Source organism: Channa argus, chromosome 19 (genome assembly GCF_033026475.1).
Source record: "Channa argus isolate prfri chromosome 19, Channa argus male v1.0, whole genome shotgun sequence".
Taxonomy (NCBI): Eukaryota; Metazoa; Chordata; class Actinopteri; order Anabantiformes; family Channidae; genus Channa; species Channa argus.
The window spans coordinates 11,730,049-11,747,857 of record NC_090215.1 but is presented as its reverse complement, the minus strand read 5'-3'; the positions used below and the strand labels follow the sequence as shown (position 1 = coordinate 11,747,857).

The following is a 17,809-nucleotide window of genomic DNA, read 5'->3' as shown; positions in this document are numbered from 1 at the left end:
TAAGTCACAGTGTGGTTTAAACCATCACCTTTACTCCTTAACAGTAAATCCTTAGGAAAAACTTGAGTTCTACACACAATGAGTGAGAAGGCGGCATTTAATAAAGTAGGTTTAGTACACAGTGGACCTTACTTTAATTATTTTGCCATCTTAGAAAAATCACATGGTATCTGGAGACACTTTATTGAGATGGGGGCATCATTTACAATAAGTGTGAAATTGTTCCTTCTCTAGCCTCTCCACTTTGTCGGTCCCCACGCTCTGTGCAGCTCAAGGCGATGTGTCAAGTCCCATCATGAGAAACACATGTTGGCGGACACAAACGGAAAACAGATGAGAGAGTGATTGCTTGTGGTCAACTCGTGTCACCTCATTTTCAAATCACTGTCCCTGAACAATTCCGTGCAAGAGAAATCCTCTCGTGTGATGCAGCACCGGAAAAGGCTCAGGCTTAAATTATTATCAATTTGTTTCCTCAACTGCAGCAAATCTCTCAGATGATTAGATTAGATAAAACTTTGATCCAAATTGTTACCATTTAAGGGGATGTTTAATTGTGACCTGTCAGTGCAGGTAGAACCTACTAAAGTCAGACAAAATCGTGTTTTTAAATGAACTGCAAATTGCCTTTGGGAAAGGTTTTACAGACCACTGTCAGATGAACAAACTCCATGGCAACAGCTTCTCTTAATTGATGATTTGCCTTTCTAATTGTGTTCTACAACAAGGAGGGACAAGTGCTTCTCTCTGAACTGTCCCTTTTCTACATAATTGCACCACTTTTCATAGTTCATTGGATTGTGTTTTTCCTAATACTTCAGGGCTTTTGTTCAACTTGGATACACTCATTTTAATAAACAATGTCACATTAGCTTTTTAATAGAGTATGAACTGGTATTCTGGTGCTGATTGCTGGGACCGCCAAGCCCAGGGCTCCACACTTACACCAGCCCGTGACCACTTTCCTGTAGCTCAGGTGTCCTTCTGGTTTATAGTCAAGTAATATTACCTGTTATAAAAGACAACTCTAGATAAAGGTGAAAGCTTGACCTTTCATCTCAAGAAATAAGACATGTAAACTCTTACTGAAATGGCATTTTTGTGTTTTACGATTGATCAGAAAGCTACACAAAGCTTTTATATAACCACCCTGCTAGATATAGAGTATAAATGTATGATAATGTTCAGTCATGGCGTCACAGACTCATTAATTATGTAGGATGAAAATACTGGACAGTATCCCCTCTGGTTTACTCGATCGTAATTTATTCTTTAGAGCAGCGAAAGTCCAGCGGAACTATTTCACATTGGTCTTGATATGTTTCAACATTTTATGAGCAAGAGATTTAGAACAGCAACATGATAAATGTAACATGATAAAAAAAACATATAGTAACGTAGATGTGAAACAGCTTGCTTTCCTGAGCGAGACGTCTCCTATTGCATGCAGCTGAAAGGAGCCTGCATGACAACGTGTGAAACGTGTGTTCATAATGCAGTTAAACCTCCAGGGGCCATTCTGTCTATGAATGTCTATCTATGACTGATGTCTGATTTTTTGAAACATTACCAATGAATGTTTCAAACGGGATTCTTCCCTAAATGCTTGTTGGCATACTTGATCTGCCAATAACATCAACCAAGGGTCACTGAAGGAAATGTGTCTGTTTAGTGGATATTTAATCCATTATATCTCGAAATGTAAAATTAGAAGACAAAACACCTTAATAACTAAATAGTACATACTTAGGTATATTTTTATGTTTGTAGATGTCTACAATAATTTGTGGTACAAGTGTGTGTGTTTTTTCTAAAATGTTCTTGTTGACAATTAATCCTGTGAAAACCCTTTCTAACATCATATAAGTGACAAACGGTAACAATTATATGGTTTTGTTTTTATAAAAGGCTGAGCAATTTTGTACAACAGCTGGGCTCAGTGGCTTTTACCAAAGGTTAGTGTGGAAAAGGACAAAAGAAACAGGACTATAAATGTTTTTAGTCATAAGCCACATCACTGGTCCACATAGATGTTGAAAATCAAACAAAATCTAAATTTAAATTTGTTTTTGCACTTTAACAAGACGAGGATACTTGTTGTGTTCTTGTTTATAGAATGTACATCACTGCTATTACGTGTAGATATTGAGTATTGGATGCCATTTTCAGTATTTTACCCTTATTCTTTTGTTTTCACAAAAATAATTCATTTTAGTGATATGTGACATCCAAAACACATATTTTATTCACTAGCATGGAGCAGCAGATGTCTAGTCTTAGTCCTTGTAGGTTTGATTAAGTGATAATGTGAAAAAATTGCCATCTCAAAAGAAATCCAGGCCAAATTCATTCTACCAAAATTGTAGCCCAGTTTTCTTTCTCTTTACTGTCTCAATTTGACCATGATTGGTTCTTCTAGGGCCCTCCGTATGAAAATGTATTGCTGATACCCTTTCCACTGTGGACCATGTCTCAGCTGTAAAATCTACAGAACTGTGAAGTGTGATTATTTGCAGGAGAGCAAAATAACTTAGCAGTTAAGAGCGGAATAATTGACAAATTATCGTATGCGCTGACAGTGACAGTTATCATATGGGTCAAAGTGACAGGAGACAACCAGAGAAAAGTAACATTTAATTTTGTTTCTCTCTCTTTTTTTTTTTACTTGTCTGAGCTTGTCTCTGAGCATCACTGACCTTAAAAATCTCTATTTTTCTTTCAACGCAGCAACCCTCATTTTATATAACAATCACAAGCATGAAGGCTGAATTACTTTCTTCCTGTCTCTGTGGGCATCAGTCACTTTGGTCTGTCTTACAGCGATCACTGCACTCAATTATGTTTATATGAGGGGTTTTTAACTGGGTTAAAAACAATTTTATCAGACCGACAAAGAAATGCAGATTACAGTGGTTGTGCCTGCTATTACATAACCATTATTTCCCTATGTAATATGTTATATGTTAAGGGAATGAATTTTACTTTGATCCGCAGATAGAGTCCGTTTAACAGTTGTGCTGAATGTAAAATGTATTTATTATCAAGTAGAGTGCTAATGGTAAAAAAAACTGTCAGTGTAGTTGCAGGATTGTGTTTTTGATGTCTTCCTTTAACCGAGCGTATCTGCTGAAACTTTAACGCTGAAACTTTTAACGCGAAACAACAATACGATAAGGTTTAGCAGGGGAAAGCCACACAGCAGTGTCCAGTTTAGTCAACACATTTTAAAGGAACGTTCAAAAATGAATATGTCAGCAGACTTACTTCTTGACCTATTAGATCTAAAAGAGATAAGAGATGTGATTTTCGCCTTCTGAAACTTACAGCCTATATACCCTGGGCTTCCTGTAGCCTCCTAAAGCCATGAGTCCTCTCAGATGACTGCACTGGGCCTTGGTCCCATGGGCCATAGCACAGATTACGGATGTCCGCCACCGCATTAGGTAGGAAGCCAGTGAAGATGCAGTGAAATCAGATGTGTTGGTGCAGGATGAGATGGAGAGTTGTTTTTCAGAAAGTACATTTAAAACAGTCTAATGAGGAAAACTATACATGCAGGGATGGGCAGTGTTATGTGACAAATGGGGTAAAAATTGTCTTGATAACCCATGTGTGGGAAGGATGTTTAGTCTGGATGTTGGAGTTTGTCACATTAGAAGATAATAGGAAGAGTGCATGTCTAAGAAATACACACTGTACATAACTGACCTCCTTATCATATTTTACCCTTCAGTAAATCAAATAACTCATCCTTTGTTTTTCTTTTTTTGTTTTACTGGTTACAGTAAATTGAAGGTTTCCCTCCTCTGTGTTCCCTCTTTTTCTTCTCTCTGATCATCATCATTGATCACACAGCAGCACTGGGCTAAAACCAAAAGTGAGAAAAGTAGACTAGACAGCAGCGGGAAAATGTGTGGAAAGTAAAATAAAAACTTTACATATTTCTTCAAAGAAAACTGATGGCCACAACAAAACTGGATCTAAAAATTGGCTTTGCTGAAACAAATTAGAGCAAGCCTGGTTTTTGCTTTTTCTTTTATAAAACATTAACATAACTGTGTCACAGAATCATTGCTAGACTTTCGTTCTCTGTGATTAATTGGATTGAGTGGCTGTAATTTAAAAGCTTCTCGAGCCTGGCATCAATCAACTGGACCAGTCAAATAAAACTAATGTAATGAATCAATCAACAGAAATAAACACATTAATCCACGGCACTGCCACAGAATTACAGAAGACTTTCAACAGCAGGCTTTACACTACAGAGAGAGGAGAGGGTGAATATACTTGTGATCAGAGAAAGAGAAAAAGATTAGTGTGGGACAGAGTGGAATAACATACAGGTACAGGCACTTGGACGTGGAACCTGGTCTAATATATTCATCAGCGTGCGTGAACAAACAACTCAAGAGGGACATTGTGTCATGGTATGAGGGACAGAGAGAAGCCGCTTTCAGACAGAGATGCCTGGAGCTGCACTGTCCTGCCTGTTTCCAGTGACGACATTAAAGAAAGGATGGGATGTGATCTGTCCCTTGTAGAGTGAACCTTATCAAGTTGACACCTTAAATGTGGATTATAGACCATTTCCAGTAAAGTACACTAAACATCAGTAATACTCAAAGGTCCTAACAATACGGTAGATTTAAAGCAAATACAAATATTAGGACAGTGACATGTACAGTATCTTCTGATGAAGTTTTCACATCTGACATGATGAATGATTCCCTGTGGACTCTCTAAAGTCTGTACCACTGTATCAACTTTTTTCTGCCTTTAAAGTTTTCTTTCTTTCCTAATTCTTCAAAGTTAATTTACTGTGAGTTACTGTGTTCTGTACTGCTTAAGGGCAAAAAATGTCGTTTATATGTTCTCGATTGCATATTCCAGGCTCTTGTTATGCTGCCAAGTATTCTGACCTTGTAAAGGACTTTACATCCCGACATGTTTAAGCACCAATGTGTCTGAGCCCAGAGGATACGCGTGGTCTGCACACAGCCACCACCTGAGCTCCCGATGTGACGACAGCATTACAGATGTCTAATAAACTGTCATTTCAGGCAGCTTTATATTTCCTTCCTTTACACGCTCTTGAGCTAATTCAGTGACCCTGCTCTCTGCTTTGGAACCTTTGTGTTGATCCTTTATTGTTTTTTTTTGTTCCTTACTGGTTTGTCTGTGTCAAGAGCGAAACCTCCGCCGCCCTGTCTTGTTTTATTTTGTCCAAGTGCTATGACTGGTCTATTTAAATCTCTGCTGATTTGCATTTTAAAATCTTCTGTTAGAATAACAATTTGTAGATTCTGGAATTCCAGTTCTTGCCAACACTGGCCTCTGTATGTAGTGTAAGCTGCTTAACACATCCTGCCTCAGCCTCTAAATCTCATCTTTGTCGTAACGTTCACATTATACCATCTACCTAATCTTTTGAAAAGCCTCTCCAGTATCCATAAAAGTGTATCATCGCCATAGTGTATTTTTCGTACAGTTCACCTTAGAAACCATCCCCCTCAGTAAACCTCTGTAGTCATGAAAGCTTCGTCATGTGCAAGAGTGAAGATAAATGTCATCATAATAACTCACAACAGGGTTTCCTTTAGATGTGCAAATGCACTTCTCCATCTTTAACTTCATTTTCTGATGTAAGAGCAAAAAAAGGGTTGTTTTTTATTTTCATAATTAAATGTGTTGTTCTCACAACCCAATTACTCTGCCATTATAACAACACACAATTACTTTCTTCACATTTTGTAGTGGAGGCAAATCTGAATTGGATAGTAAAGTGTTTCCTTTGTTATATTCGATGAAAACACAAATATTATAAGTCACCTGATTTGTCATCTTTCCCCTATCAAGGCAGCAATTTAGATTGGCTCTTATAATTTTGTACCACCAAGTTAATTATGGTGCCTTTCAAAAAGTCACTAAGTGCACCGACAGGGCAGCAGGTTGTGATTGCTTTAGTACCCATTATGCTCCAGGATACTATAAATAGAAGAAATTAATTCCATCTTAAGTTATTATATTTGAGTACCTGCAGTTGTTATTGTTTCCACATTTACATACTACTCAGTAATGCTTGAACTTTTGATTACTGACTTGGTCTGTGGCTGAAGTTTTTTTTTTGTTGTTGTTGTTGTTGTTTGTTTGTTTTTTGTTCTCCTCTCAATCCCACCTGATGTGTCCAGCTCACTGGACTGTGCATTCAAACTCCCACAGAGGCAATTGTCAGCTCAGGTGGGCTTCCCCAAGGTCTTTGACCCTTTGTGAACATTAGACACACTTATGTAAACATTAATTAAATCTTGGATGCTGGCACAACACCAGCCTCTCACTCTGCTATGAGTTGGAAACCATAGCTCTTTACTAAGCATATGTTTGTTGCTGTGTCTCAGTACGCAACTTACTGTGCATGAATATGTATTTCTATCATGACCACAACTATGGATGCGTTGTACTAATAAGCCTCCAGCAGAATGTAAAAGGTAAGTATATGCAGCCATCTGTGAAGACTGAGCACTGGGGTGGACTTAGTTTGGTTTAATTTGGTTTGGCAATGAGTTTCAAACATGGCAGAAGGAACAGGAGCCTAACTAACCACAAGTAAGTTGTATATTGCCTGAGGTGAATCACAAAATTACAGTCATGATGCTACTTTGTTGCATCCCTCTTCCCTGTAACGGCATTTAAAGCCTGAGAAAATTGATCCGGTATCGTTATCTTTTCTAAATAACCTGTGACACTGAATCATCCTGTTTTATTTGGGAGTACATATGGAGTCGAGGCCTTGCGGATGTTACTCAGAATTACTCTCCAATGACACCTTTCATGCAGGCAATGAGCAAATGAAACTTATTTATAAATCCCTGCTCTGAAAAAAACCTCAAAATAAACCTGAGAATTAGCACAGTGCTGGTGATGTTTGGTTTCACACTGTTTGTTTGAGAGTGAAAAAGTGAATGTGTGAGTGTGTGTGTGTGTGTGCGTGTGCCTGCATGTAATGGAAATAAAAGACCCTCCGTTATTATTCATGGACAATTACTTGTGCCATTTGGATCAAAGTTCATTTTAACAGCTTTTCTCACGTCCTATGAAATCCAAAATTACGAAAGCAGCAGTACCACCATGTTTTAAAACTACCCATCTAAACCCAGCACCAGAGCAAGTGTGGACAAAATAACGGTAACCTCGCATAATATAACCTTAGAGGGAGCAACCTCACGCTTTTGCTTTGAAAACAGATTCACGCCTTCTTTAGACGCTGTCACACTCTGAACCTGTTTTTACTGAATGGGAAAAATCCCTCTTTGAAGGATGAAGGAAGTGGAAATCAGCACTGCACACTGAGATCCAAAACTCCCCATAAAGGTTTATTGATGTTCAGATCTTTTCATTTCCCAGGGGTGCAGGTTTTGTGCTCCTTACGCCAGTTTTTGCTTCTTTCTGCACAGGGATTAGATAAAAGTGATTTTAGAAAGGCAGCTCTACCATACATTCAAGCTTTGTATGCTGAAGGTCACAACCTACAGATATCTTAAGAATTATGGCAGAGGTGCTGCTTCAACATAGCATTTATATTTGGTACTTTAGCACTACAATTACACACACACTAGAGTCTGTTGTGACCAGTGCTGGTATTTTTGTCTGTCGGGCAACTGCTGTTGTGATATCTGGAAGCCTATTGGTTACTTCCTGGAATGTACATTGATTTTTATTCATCATCACCACCACCTGGACAAAAGCTATCAGCATGTGAACCTTTGCATTTCTAATTAAAATATAGTATAAAATCCGTTTTACATTTGGAGTTTCTAAGATTGGCTCTTAAATGCTAATTACTAGAAATAGCTGGAAGATCATGGTCAAATTGGCCTTAGCTGCAGCAAAGAAATTTCAGTAGTGACTCATTTATATGAATGTGCACACTGGAAACATAAATAATTTAGTCTCAATAGTTTGATACAGTTTGATACACATTATGCTTCAACACTTAGATCAATTGTTATTTTAGAAACAAGGAGTGTTTCAGATTTCTAAACCTGAGACATCTTGTGAAATTCTTCTAAATTGTTTCACTTAGTCAAACTCCAGCGCTTGGGGGGAAAGGCAGAGATTCAATTTCCATATCAAGGCGAGTGTACCGATGCTCTAGGGCCCCCGCATAGATGTATGTGATCCATATTATTTATAGCTCAGGAACATCCTCTGGGATCCTGATGCTGTTCAGCGTCTGTCATGCTACGAGAAGAGGACAGTTGGTTGAATGTGGCTTGCAATTAGCGACTCTTGCATCATGTCGGACGAAATGGTTGCATAATGCGTGACCAACATTTAATCACAGCATTGATCCGTCACCTTTTTTGGAGAACAAAGTAAACTGACTCAGCTTGAGTTACTTTCGGGGACAGGAGAGGAGAACTAAATATTGGGCTACCATAACAGATTCTGTGCGCCAACATGAATGAGCTCACACAAGGACGTTTAGCATGCCGGCAACATACTGACACTTTGTTAGCAATAAATGACAGTGGCCCTGAGAATGAGTGGAGCAAGGTGACTTCTGCCCTTTTGGTAATGAGCACTGCACCTCTGACTTATTCAATATCATTGACAAAAGGAATCACTCTAGTTGGATGCCATAGAAACAAAGATACTATTCCCTGGGGGATGCCTGAGAATTTCAGTCTATTTGGAGTGAAATGTTTCACACGGATTACATGACTCAAAAAAGTTAATGGAAATGCAGGAATTGTCTGCTGTAGATGTAGAACAGCGTCAAGTGTGTGGTCACAGTAAGGTCTGGAGTGGACTACTGGGTTGTCTGGTCAGTCTACAGAGATACAAATGGGAAAATCTGAAAACTTTATTGGAATACTTTTATACAGTGTTTTTTAAATGTGATTTACAAAAGAAGCAAAAAAAGATCTCTAATCGTAAACTCTATATCACTGACTTCATTATCATTTAGACCCTGATGAGCTCAATGTCCCACTTAATGCTTTCCAGCAGCAACTGCAAATGATGAAGGGTTGTTGAAGTTCAATAGGTAGATAAAATGTCACAGTGACTATACAAATCCCTCTTGAAGCATCAGCAGAGCATGACTCCCAGTCCACAAGGGAGACAACAGCACTTCCACTGTGTCTTTGGTGCATGTCTAAAAAGGCTAATTTGTCACTTGTCAGAACACATATTTTGTTTGAGTTTTTTCTGTATAATTTTTTTCTCTTACATTCTCCATAGTCAATTGCCATTAAATCAGGTGGCGTCAAGTTGAGTAGCACTTACTGGCTAAAAGCCCTCTTGTCTTTGATAAAGCATTTGAAGTGTGCGTCATCAAGACAGCAGTCTTTCTCTTTTAAACCAGACTGATCAGCGCTCATTAAATTGCATTTAAAAACAGTTATACATTGAGCTGTTTTCAAGTCCAGCATTTATCTGTGTAGATCATATTAAGCATGCTTTTTCCCAAAATGATGTTTGATTGACCAAATTCTAAATCCTTTCTGCAGGGAACAACTCCCCAGTGGAATTAGTAGCTGTCTGCATTAATTAAGCTCAGTATCAGTCTAATTATGCGCCTATGTGCACCTATGGACTAATTAACAGGGAATCAATAAGGGCCCTGAATGCCCCTCACGTAGGGGCCGGCGCACAGCCCCCTCATTATTGGAGCTGCACCCAGGCTTCAAAGAGGATTTCTCAGATTCTACCCAAAGGGTTGGATGACACATTAACCTGCGCAGGTTTGGCAAAAGTTGATGTTTTGGTTCCTTTTTCTATCTATGTTCTCTGTGTGTGTGTGGTGTGTGTGCGCTTGTGTGTGTGTGTGTGTGTGTGTGTGTGTGTGTGTGTGTGTGTGTGTGTGTGTGTGTAGAGGGAGCTGTATGTGAAAAATACCACAGGCTGTAGAAGATGACAAGCTATTTAAAGACACTCCACAAGTCTTGAAGCTCAGTGGAGATTTAACATGATTATGAGGTGAAAGACTGGAAGAATCCATGACAGTACAAATTTAACCACAATGCTCCTGCATCACTTATGTAGTGTAACTATATCTGTTGGTGTAGTTTGAATTTAAAGGGATAGTTCAAAAGATCACCTCCAAGGCCCATCCTGTCAGGTTACGCAGTTTGGCTGGAGGGCCAGATTTAGTTTAAGAGTCCTAGTGTGTTCAAACTTCCTCCATTTCATATGTATTGAGGCAGCTGTGCTCCTGGGAACACTGAAACTCTTTTTCTACCCCTTCCCCAATCTGTGCCTGAATATATTGTGGGTATGTGCTTATCAAATCCATGTCCGTGTGTTTAGTTTGTCACAGGGGGACACTTGTCAAGTTGCAGACACATCTCAAAAAAACAAAGTAAAGAAGATGCATCTGACCACTATCAAAACCTCTGTCAGTGAGAGATTGCAGTTTTCTAATTTTAATACTTTTTAATATTCCTTATATTTCTCAATTTGTCATTGTGGGTTATTATATGCAGAAGTACAGCCAACTACTAATGAAGGAAACCAGAACATGTGTTAATCACTTACTAATGGTTTCATCATTATTTTGTTACAACATTGATGGACTTGGCGGAGGCTCTAGCTCAACAGAGCACAGGGCGTACCCGATGATGTCACTATGATAAGCCCCCACAGTGCTGCTGAATACCAAACTGAGGGATGACCTCTGTAAGTTGCCATGACACCAGGTGATACCCAGCTTTGTCTGCCTCTAACACACACACACTTACATACACACTGGTAATGTGGTCGGAATGATATCTCAAGGACTCTCCTATCCACTGCATGCTGGTTCTAGGAAGCAGGCCAGTTTTTGGAGTGCAGCTGAACTGTTTCACTGATGTCAGCTGGATGGAGAGTGCGTGTACTTTTGGGAAACCACAGCTGCGTTTTCATGCTCACCTGCAAACTTCACACCCACTGTCATCTGGCACCAAAGAGCTGGCTCATACATGCCAAAGCAAGAGGTCTAAACACATGATTACCTCGTGACCCTTTTTTGCCACAGTTTAAAATCCTTGAAAATAATTCAAGAGATGCAGCAAAGTGCCTGGTGATGCAACAAGCCCTTTTTGCCCCTTCACGCTCCAAAAGAGCCAAACAAACAAACAGATGATGCAGTTTATCTTCTAGCTTGCCCTTCTCCGAGTATGAGACGCCATGCAGCACAGGCAGTAGTTTGGAAGCAGCAGGTACCTTTGAGGTATTGCACAGGACCAAATGTTTCTGTCCCGACCACAACAGTTCAATAAAAAGCTCTGACCTTAAATGTCAGTCAAATAAACTCAATGGTCATTTACCTCTCACTGTGAAAACAGGAAGTAATTAATGTAATCTACAAAAGTGCAAAAACCTGTCAGCTAACAGCTCTTTGATGTTGTTGTTTTTTTCCATGAGCAGCTTATAGGTAACTTGTACAAATATTTCCCTTTATTGATTCCTCTCTGAGAAATAACGCCACATGAAGCTGATGTGATCAATTAGATTACTTCACTTCATGTACATGGAATAAATTTGAGCTTCTATAATGCACAAGTGACACGTGAACCTTGAACGTTGTACGTTGCGTGCTCACTCACTTCTTTTTTCCTGTAAAAAACAAAACAGAAAAATGTAGCAAATCAAAGTATATTCTACTCTACATAAATGTGTGAATTGGAACCTCTCTGTCCCCACTCCAACTAGGTCAAAGCATTTATGTAATAATACACACAATCTATAAATACACAAGAAAACTGTCAGCAGCTAATCATGTCTGATTTCTGCCTGGATGCTACTGATGAGATTATTTTGATCTCCTTTTATATCAGGGCCCACCAGCACTCTCACCTCTTCTTTGATGCTAACAGGTCAGCTTTTTGAAGGAAGTGGAAGTTTCATGCCTCGGGCCAAGTTTTTGCATGAATGAATTTCCTTCCTTTCCCTCTGTGATTCATGGATCGCAACAGCCGGGTGGTAGGTATTTAAAGATGAGAAAAATGAAGCTCACACATCATCACCAGATCATCTTTCGATGTGAAGCATCGTACGAAATACTGTGAAAATGTTAAAGGAAGGTGGACAAATGCTGTATTAAACTACCCATGCGCGTACCTTACTTAGACAGGGCTACACATCGGGCATGAATGGTCTTTGTAGTACTTTATATAATGCAAACCACTAATCATGTTAGAGCTATGGGTTTGTCCTTGCCCAGTGGACCATTCACAAATTGTGCTCATTCATAAAAAAATGCTTAAAGATTTCATTATATCTCCTTTTATTTATTAGAGGTCAGGATCTATGTCACAATGCATGACAGATTTAAAGACATTCGGTTTCACTTCTATAGTGGAATGAAACTCAGTTTCTCTCTGAATGTTAAGGTTCAATTCATGCATCTAAGGAAACATTTTTATTAAAATGTGTTTATGCATTTTGCCTGCAGTGATTTCTATGCTATCATAGAACATGCAAACGAGGGCATTACCTGTCGACATTTTATTTTATTTTTGTCCTTTTGGCTTATCTCGGACGGTCAGGGTTGCCAAAACGGCTCATTTGTCTGCATGTTGGTTTGGCACAGTTTATATGGCAGATGCCTTTCCTGACGCAATCTTCCCCAATTTCTGCCGGGCTTGGAACCACCACTCCACTGCTGGAGATGGGGAGATGTGCTATTGGGGGTTCAGTGTCTTGTCGACAATGCAGGAGAATTATAGACACTACACAACAACACAACAAAGCCAAGTCAGGCCAGAAATGGAACAACAGATCCTCTCAGTCTAGAATTAAAACATAAGAGCTTCCCTCTTAACATTTTCCACTACGTTCTCTTTTTTACTTTTTTTTCCCATTAATGATGAAGTACAAAGATGAATGGTTAACATGATCAAGGGTACACTTCACATTAATGTGTGAATGGTGGTGATGAGACAATTTTGCACTCCCTGTATTACCAGAACACATAATTATAATTATTATACACTGGGAATAAAAATGTAAACTACATTGTTTGGGTATAATTTTCTTTACAGAGTTACAAGAGTATTCCCCACCACTGATAATGTGAAATACTGTGTATATATTAACTTTATATATAATAACACACTCTTGTCAGTTGCATAATGTCCCACTAAAACCTTCCTCCAAGTCCAAAATGTTGAAATGTTGATTTTCAGGCATTTAGAGGGAAAAAAAGAGTCAAAGATTCAAGAGGACCAAGCTCACACCTGCAAGGATTTTGACGTGAAGGGCGGTAACGTGTTTTAAAGAGAACTCTTTCTCAAGCCTGTCTTTTGAAGGACAGCTAAAAGCTGTGGAGATGCAGACAGAGTGGGGATGACTGCGCTGTGTATTCCCCCACAAAGAAAACACCATGAAAAATAATCCAATTTGGCAGAATTCACCCCAGATCAAAAGTCAGCAAAAAAAAATTCAGCCCATATGGAGCCAGAGTATGACACTGACACTCTGAGGTCAGCAGCTAACGAGTGGACTATGTTTGAATTGGATGGGTTTAGAGGATACATCAACATCGCAGAGGACCTTGTACCCTTCTCCAAATCACGACAGGGACTATGGGCCCCTAATTACGCATTTCCTCCTCACACATCCAAACATCACTTTTGACCTTATCTCTGTGCCTGTCAGAGTGTTAGCATTCACATGGCAAGTGTGTCGATGAATGTAATTATTGGAGTCCAAAATGATAATACCACTGTCTTTGAATAACTGGCAGCCAGCCAGTGGTAAGAGGACCTTCACCCTCCTTCACCTCCTCCTCCAAATTAGTGGAGACAAGGACAAAAATAGAGTTCTTATAGTTCAGGGTCTTGGGGAGACACATACTGTGAATTTAATCTTTCTTGTAGTAATCCTATTAGAAGTGTATCATAACAGCAAAAATGTAAAATCATGTGCAGCCAATTTAAAAGAAATGCACAGAAAAGAAAACTCAGAAGACTTTGTCATAACTTTCAACTCTCTAAGGAATTCAAAAAGCTTCCAAAGGTGTGTAGAACACAATTGTATGAACTGCAGATTAATATATTTAGCTTTTGTTCTTCTGTTTGTTTGATTTGCATTATTAATATTCTATAGGTCGGTTCAATGACAAGAGATTGCATTCATATTGCCACAGCACAGGGTTTTCATAAGTTTTCAAACTGAAAGGAGATAAAAACTCTATATAGCACCACTTACTGAACAGCAGTATAGATATATGATGCATGATTTAATGCATGATTTAGCTCTTACTATACCTTTTCTTTGGCACAATCTTCACCTTTGAGAGTTGTGGAATAAATCTGGACTATTTAAAATACGTTTTGGACTAATTGTACTTTTGCAAAGCACGTACTTTGCACTTTAGTAAAGAATTTGAAGTTTCACTTCTTCTTATAGTGGAGTTGCTTTTTAGGCAATAAAAGTAGAATAGATTTATTTGTCTAGCTATGCCCCCACATACATGCCCACATACAAAGGGAATACTTCAGGTTAGTGGTAATTTCAGAGGAGAATATGTTCCACAGTAAAGAGGACACAGATAATGACACAAAGAAAATCAATGCAAAGTGTTTGTGTGGTCATCCCAACACATATTATTCCTTTATAAAGCTAAAGTGCAATGTGTGTGTGTAGTCAAAAAGAAAATATTCATTTCTTTTTGTATTTGTGTCTGTAATGAAAAAACAGGAATTACTTCAATTTTTCAAACAGGGTTTTCTCTGTAATTTGTTCAATGTCTGTTCAAACACAGGCAAAATTTGAATGTACGAAACAATGACGCCCTCTTGTGTCCACAGGTGGAAACGCCCTCCACGTTGGGCCGTGACCCGGAAGCAGTGTGATGTGTTTTTACTGCTTCACACGTGGGGAGTGAACATTTACCAGCACTGGCCAACATGGCGGCGTGCAGTGTGGAAGAGCTGCTGCTTAAAGCTGAGCAAGAAGAGGCTGAAAAGCTGAGGAGCATCTCGGTCCACAAAGAGCTGGACTTGGATTTTGACATCGGTAACCTGTTGGCGTGTGACAAAAACCGCATCGAGTCCCGGGACTTGAGGCAGCAGCTGAAAGAGAACTACCTGAGGTCTCTAGCTCGTGATAACACGCAGCTCCTCATCAACGAGATCTGGAAACTGCCCACGGAGAGGGTCGAGGAGGCGATAGTGGCCAAATTACCGGACACGACGACCCCGCTACCCAGAGAGAAGCCTCCACCAAAACCCAGACCTCCGACAAAATGGGAGCAGTTCGCTAAACTGAAGGGCATACAGAAGAAGAAGAAGACTAACCTGGTTTGGGATGAGACTAAGAAGGAGTGGAGGAGGCGCTGGGGCTACAAGAGGGCCAACGATGACACCAAGGACTGGCTGATCGAGGTGCCGGAGACGGCGGACTCGAATGAGGACCAGTTCGCCAAACGCATCAAAGCCAAGAAGGAGAGAGTGGCCAAAAACGAGCTCAACAGGCTGAGAAACATCGCCAGGTCGCAAAAAATCAAAGTCCCCAGTATTGGACTGGTCCCCACAGCCCAGCAGTCCAAAGACGATCTGGCCACAGCCGTGAGTGTGGCCAAAACTTCCACCGCATCCGTGGGAAGGTTCCAGGACCGGCTGCCCAAGGAGAAACCAACGAAGAGCAGAGGCAAGAAGAGAAAGTTTGAGCCCCTCATCGGTGACTTTTCTACTGAGAGGCACAAGCAGCTGGAGCTTCTGAAAATTATGGACACCAAGAAGCCCAAGTTGGACATCACCAAAGCTGTCAACAAGCAGATGAGAGAGGAGGACAGGGAGGAGGCCGCAGCCAAACACAAGAGGGGAGCAGGGAAGAAAGGACGCAAAGGCAACATGTCAGGCAAGGCCAAAGGAAAGGGTGGCAAAGGGAAAGGAGGCAAAGCCGGAGGAGGGAAGAGGTCCAAACCTGGGAAACGCTGAGGACTCCAACCAACTGTGTCCTCCTCCATCTGTTTGTGCCTTGAACTGGACACCCACAAAGCAAAATGAAATGACTGTTTCTCCTGTGAATTATACTTTGTGTAAAGCTCCGTAATATGTGTATTGTTGATGAAAAACGCTGATAAATACACTTTACAATTGCAGCTCAAATTAAAATCACGTGCTTCTTTTCCTCTGTAATTGAATGCACAATTCTTCACCGTGTATCACAGACTAATAACTTTAAAGTGTGCAGTACTTTCTTGCAGTGCTGTACATTCTAGAGCTAAAATGATAATCATTTTTTTTCTTTCATTTTTCCAGCAAATTTACTAGACATGAAACATGTCTGTTTCCAGCCTCTCAGGTGTGAGGATGTGTTACTTTGTATTGCAGATAAATCAAACACCTTTGGGCTTAGGTCTTTTTCTTAGACAAAGCAAACAATCTAAGTGTCAGCAGAGCTTTGGAGAACTGTATATACTTCACTAATCTGTGTAGTATTTTTTTTTTTTAAGTTCAGAAATCATATACATTGTTTTTCAAATCCCATTTTGAACACACACACATATATAAATAGATATAGATATATAAGAAACCATCATACAAAATTAACCCCACTTTCTAAGGTGTTGCAAAGAGGTTACCATGGGGAAATTCTGAATCCTGGCCATAATCAACTGTTTGCTGGATATGTGGCTTAACAACATTAAAATCACCCGGGGGTGTAATAGTTCCTTTGAGAATATTTGTTCACGAAAATGTATCTGGACTAAATTAAAAGCCTGGGTACCGTTAAACGGCAGTACTTCCCTGAACTGTCCTGCTGAAAGATTTGCAAAAATCCCACAATGAGATTTGTACGAGATGCATATTTCTGACAACCAACTGAATTCATGTCAGCTTATTTCATATATCACTCAAACACCTTTGCATTTAAAATTAAGTTGTATTTCACATAATAACATTGTGGGTTGGCAAACAAGTACTTGAACACGGAGCAGCTCAGTCCTTGTCTGAGTGTTTCCTTGAAGTAAACGGATCGTGTTTCTAAGTGGCTTATCTGTGGTTTGTGGTTATGTAAAGGTTTTCTTTGGCCTAGATGTCCAGACTCGAGGCTCCACACTGAATTAGGAGCGGTGAGAAGTGTAACGGCCGGCTCTCATACTCAGGATATGCACATTTAAACATTTGGACACAATCTCAAAGCTGTGAATGACACTTTGCGGAGTATATTTCTATAATTTTACTAAACTTTTGTAACTGACAGTATTTTGGCCTCTCTAGACTCTCTGCCTTTTTCCAAAAAAAGGTTTCTTTTAGTGAAAGTGGGTGCAGTCCAGTCATTGTGCAGTGTTGTCCAGGACTAAGGCCACAGATAATAACATTTTCTAGTTGTCTCATCCTTTACAGGTCTTTCAGACAGAGCACTAACATTCTTCTCTTTCACCTTACCAAGCTAATATACAACTCCCTATGACAAGAACTCAACCTTATTTCCTTTTGACACTGGTTGTAATTAATTGGGAACAGAGAATTTAATATTTTTCTGCATATGACAACACATTTTAAGGTTTGAAGGGAAACCTCCAGTGCTCAGATGTGATCATCTGGCTGATCTCATATTATTGATAGATGCTTTTTAATCGCTGACACAAGCTCAGAGCCAAGCATCATCACACTAAAGTGGCTAAGGGCCTCGTTCAGGGTGTGTGTGTGTGTGTGTGTGTGGGGGGGGGGGGGGGGGGGATTCATGACCATCTGTTGACCAGAACGCCACCCTGTCCCAAACCCATTCATCTTTGTCCCTGTTCACCCAGGCCACTGGAAATGGGACAGTCAATAATCTTAAATTAATCAAGCACTGTTGATGAAGTAAA

At 39.8% G+C, this 17,809-nt stretch overlaps 1 protein-coding gene across 1 annotated transcript; it reads left to right on the top strand.

Annotated features, from left to right (window-relative positions):
• Positions 1–14,863: 14,863 nt before the first annotated feature.
• On the top strand, positions 14,864–16,121 carry rrs1 (ribosome biogenesis regulator 1 homolog). The gene has a single exon (XM_067486826.1). It carries the CDS (start codon positions 14,898–14,900, stop codon positions 15,927–15,929), a length of 1,032 nt encoding a protein of 343 aa, XP_067342927.1. The 5' UTR covers positions 14,864–14,897; the 3' UTR covers positions 15,930–16,121.
• Positions 16,122–17,809: the final 1,688 nt, after the last annotated feature.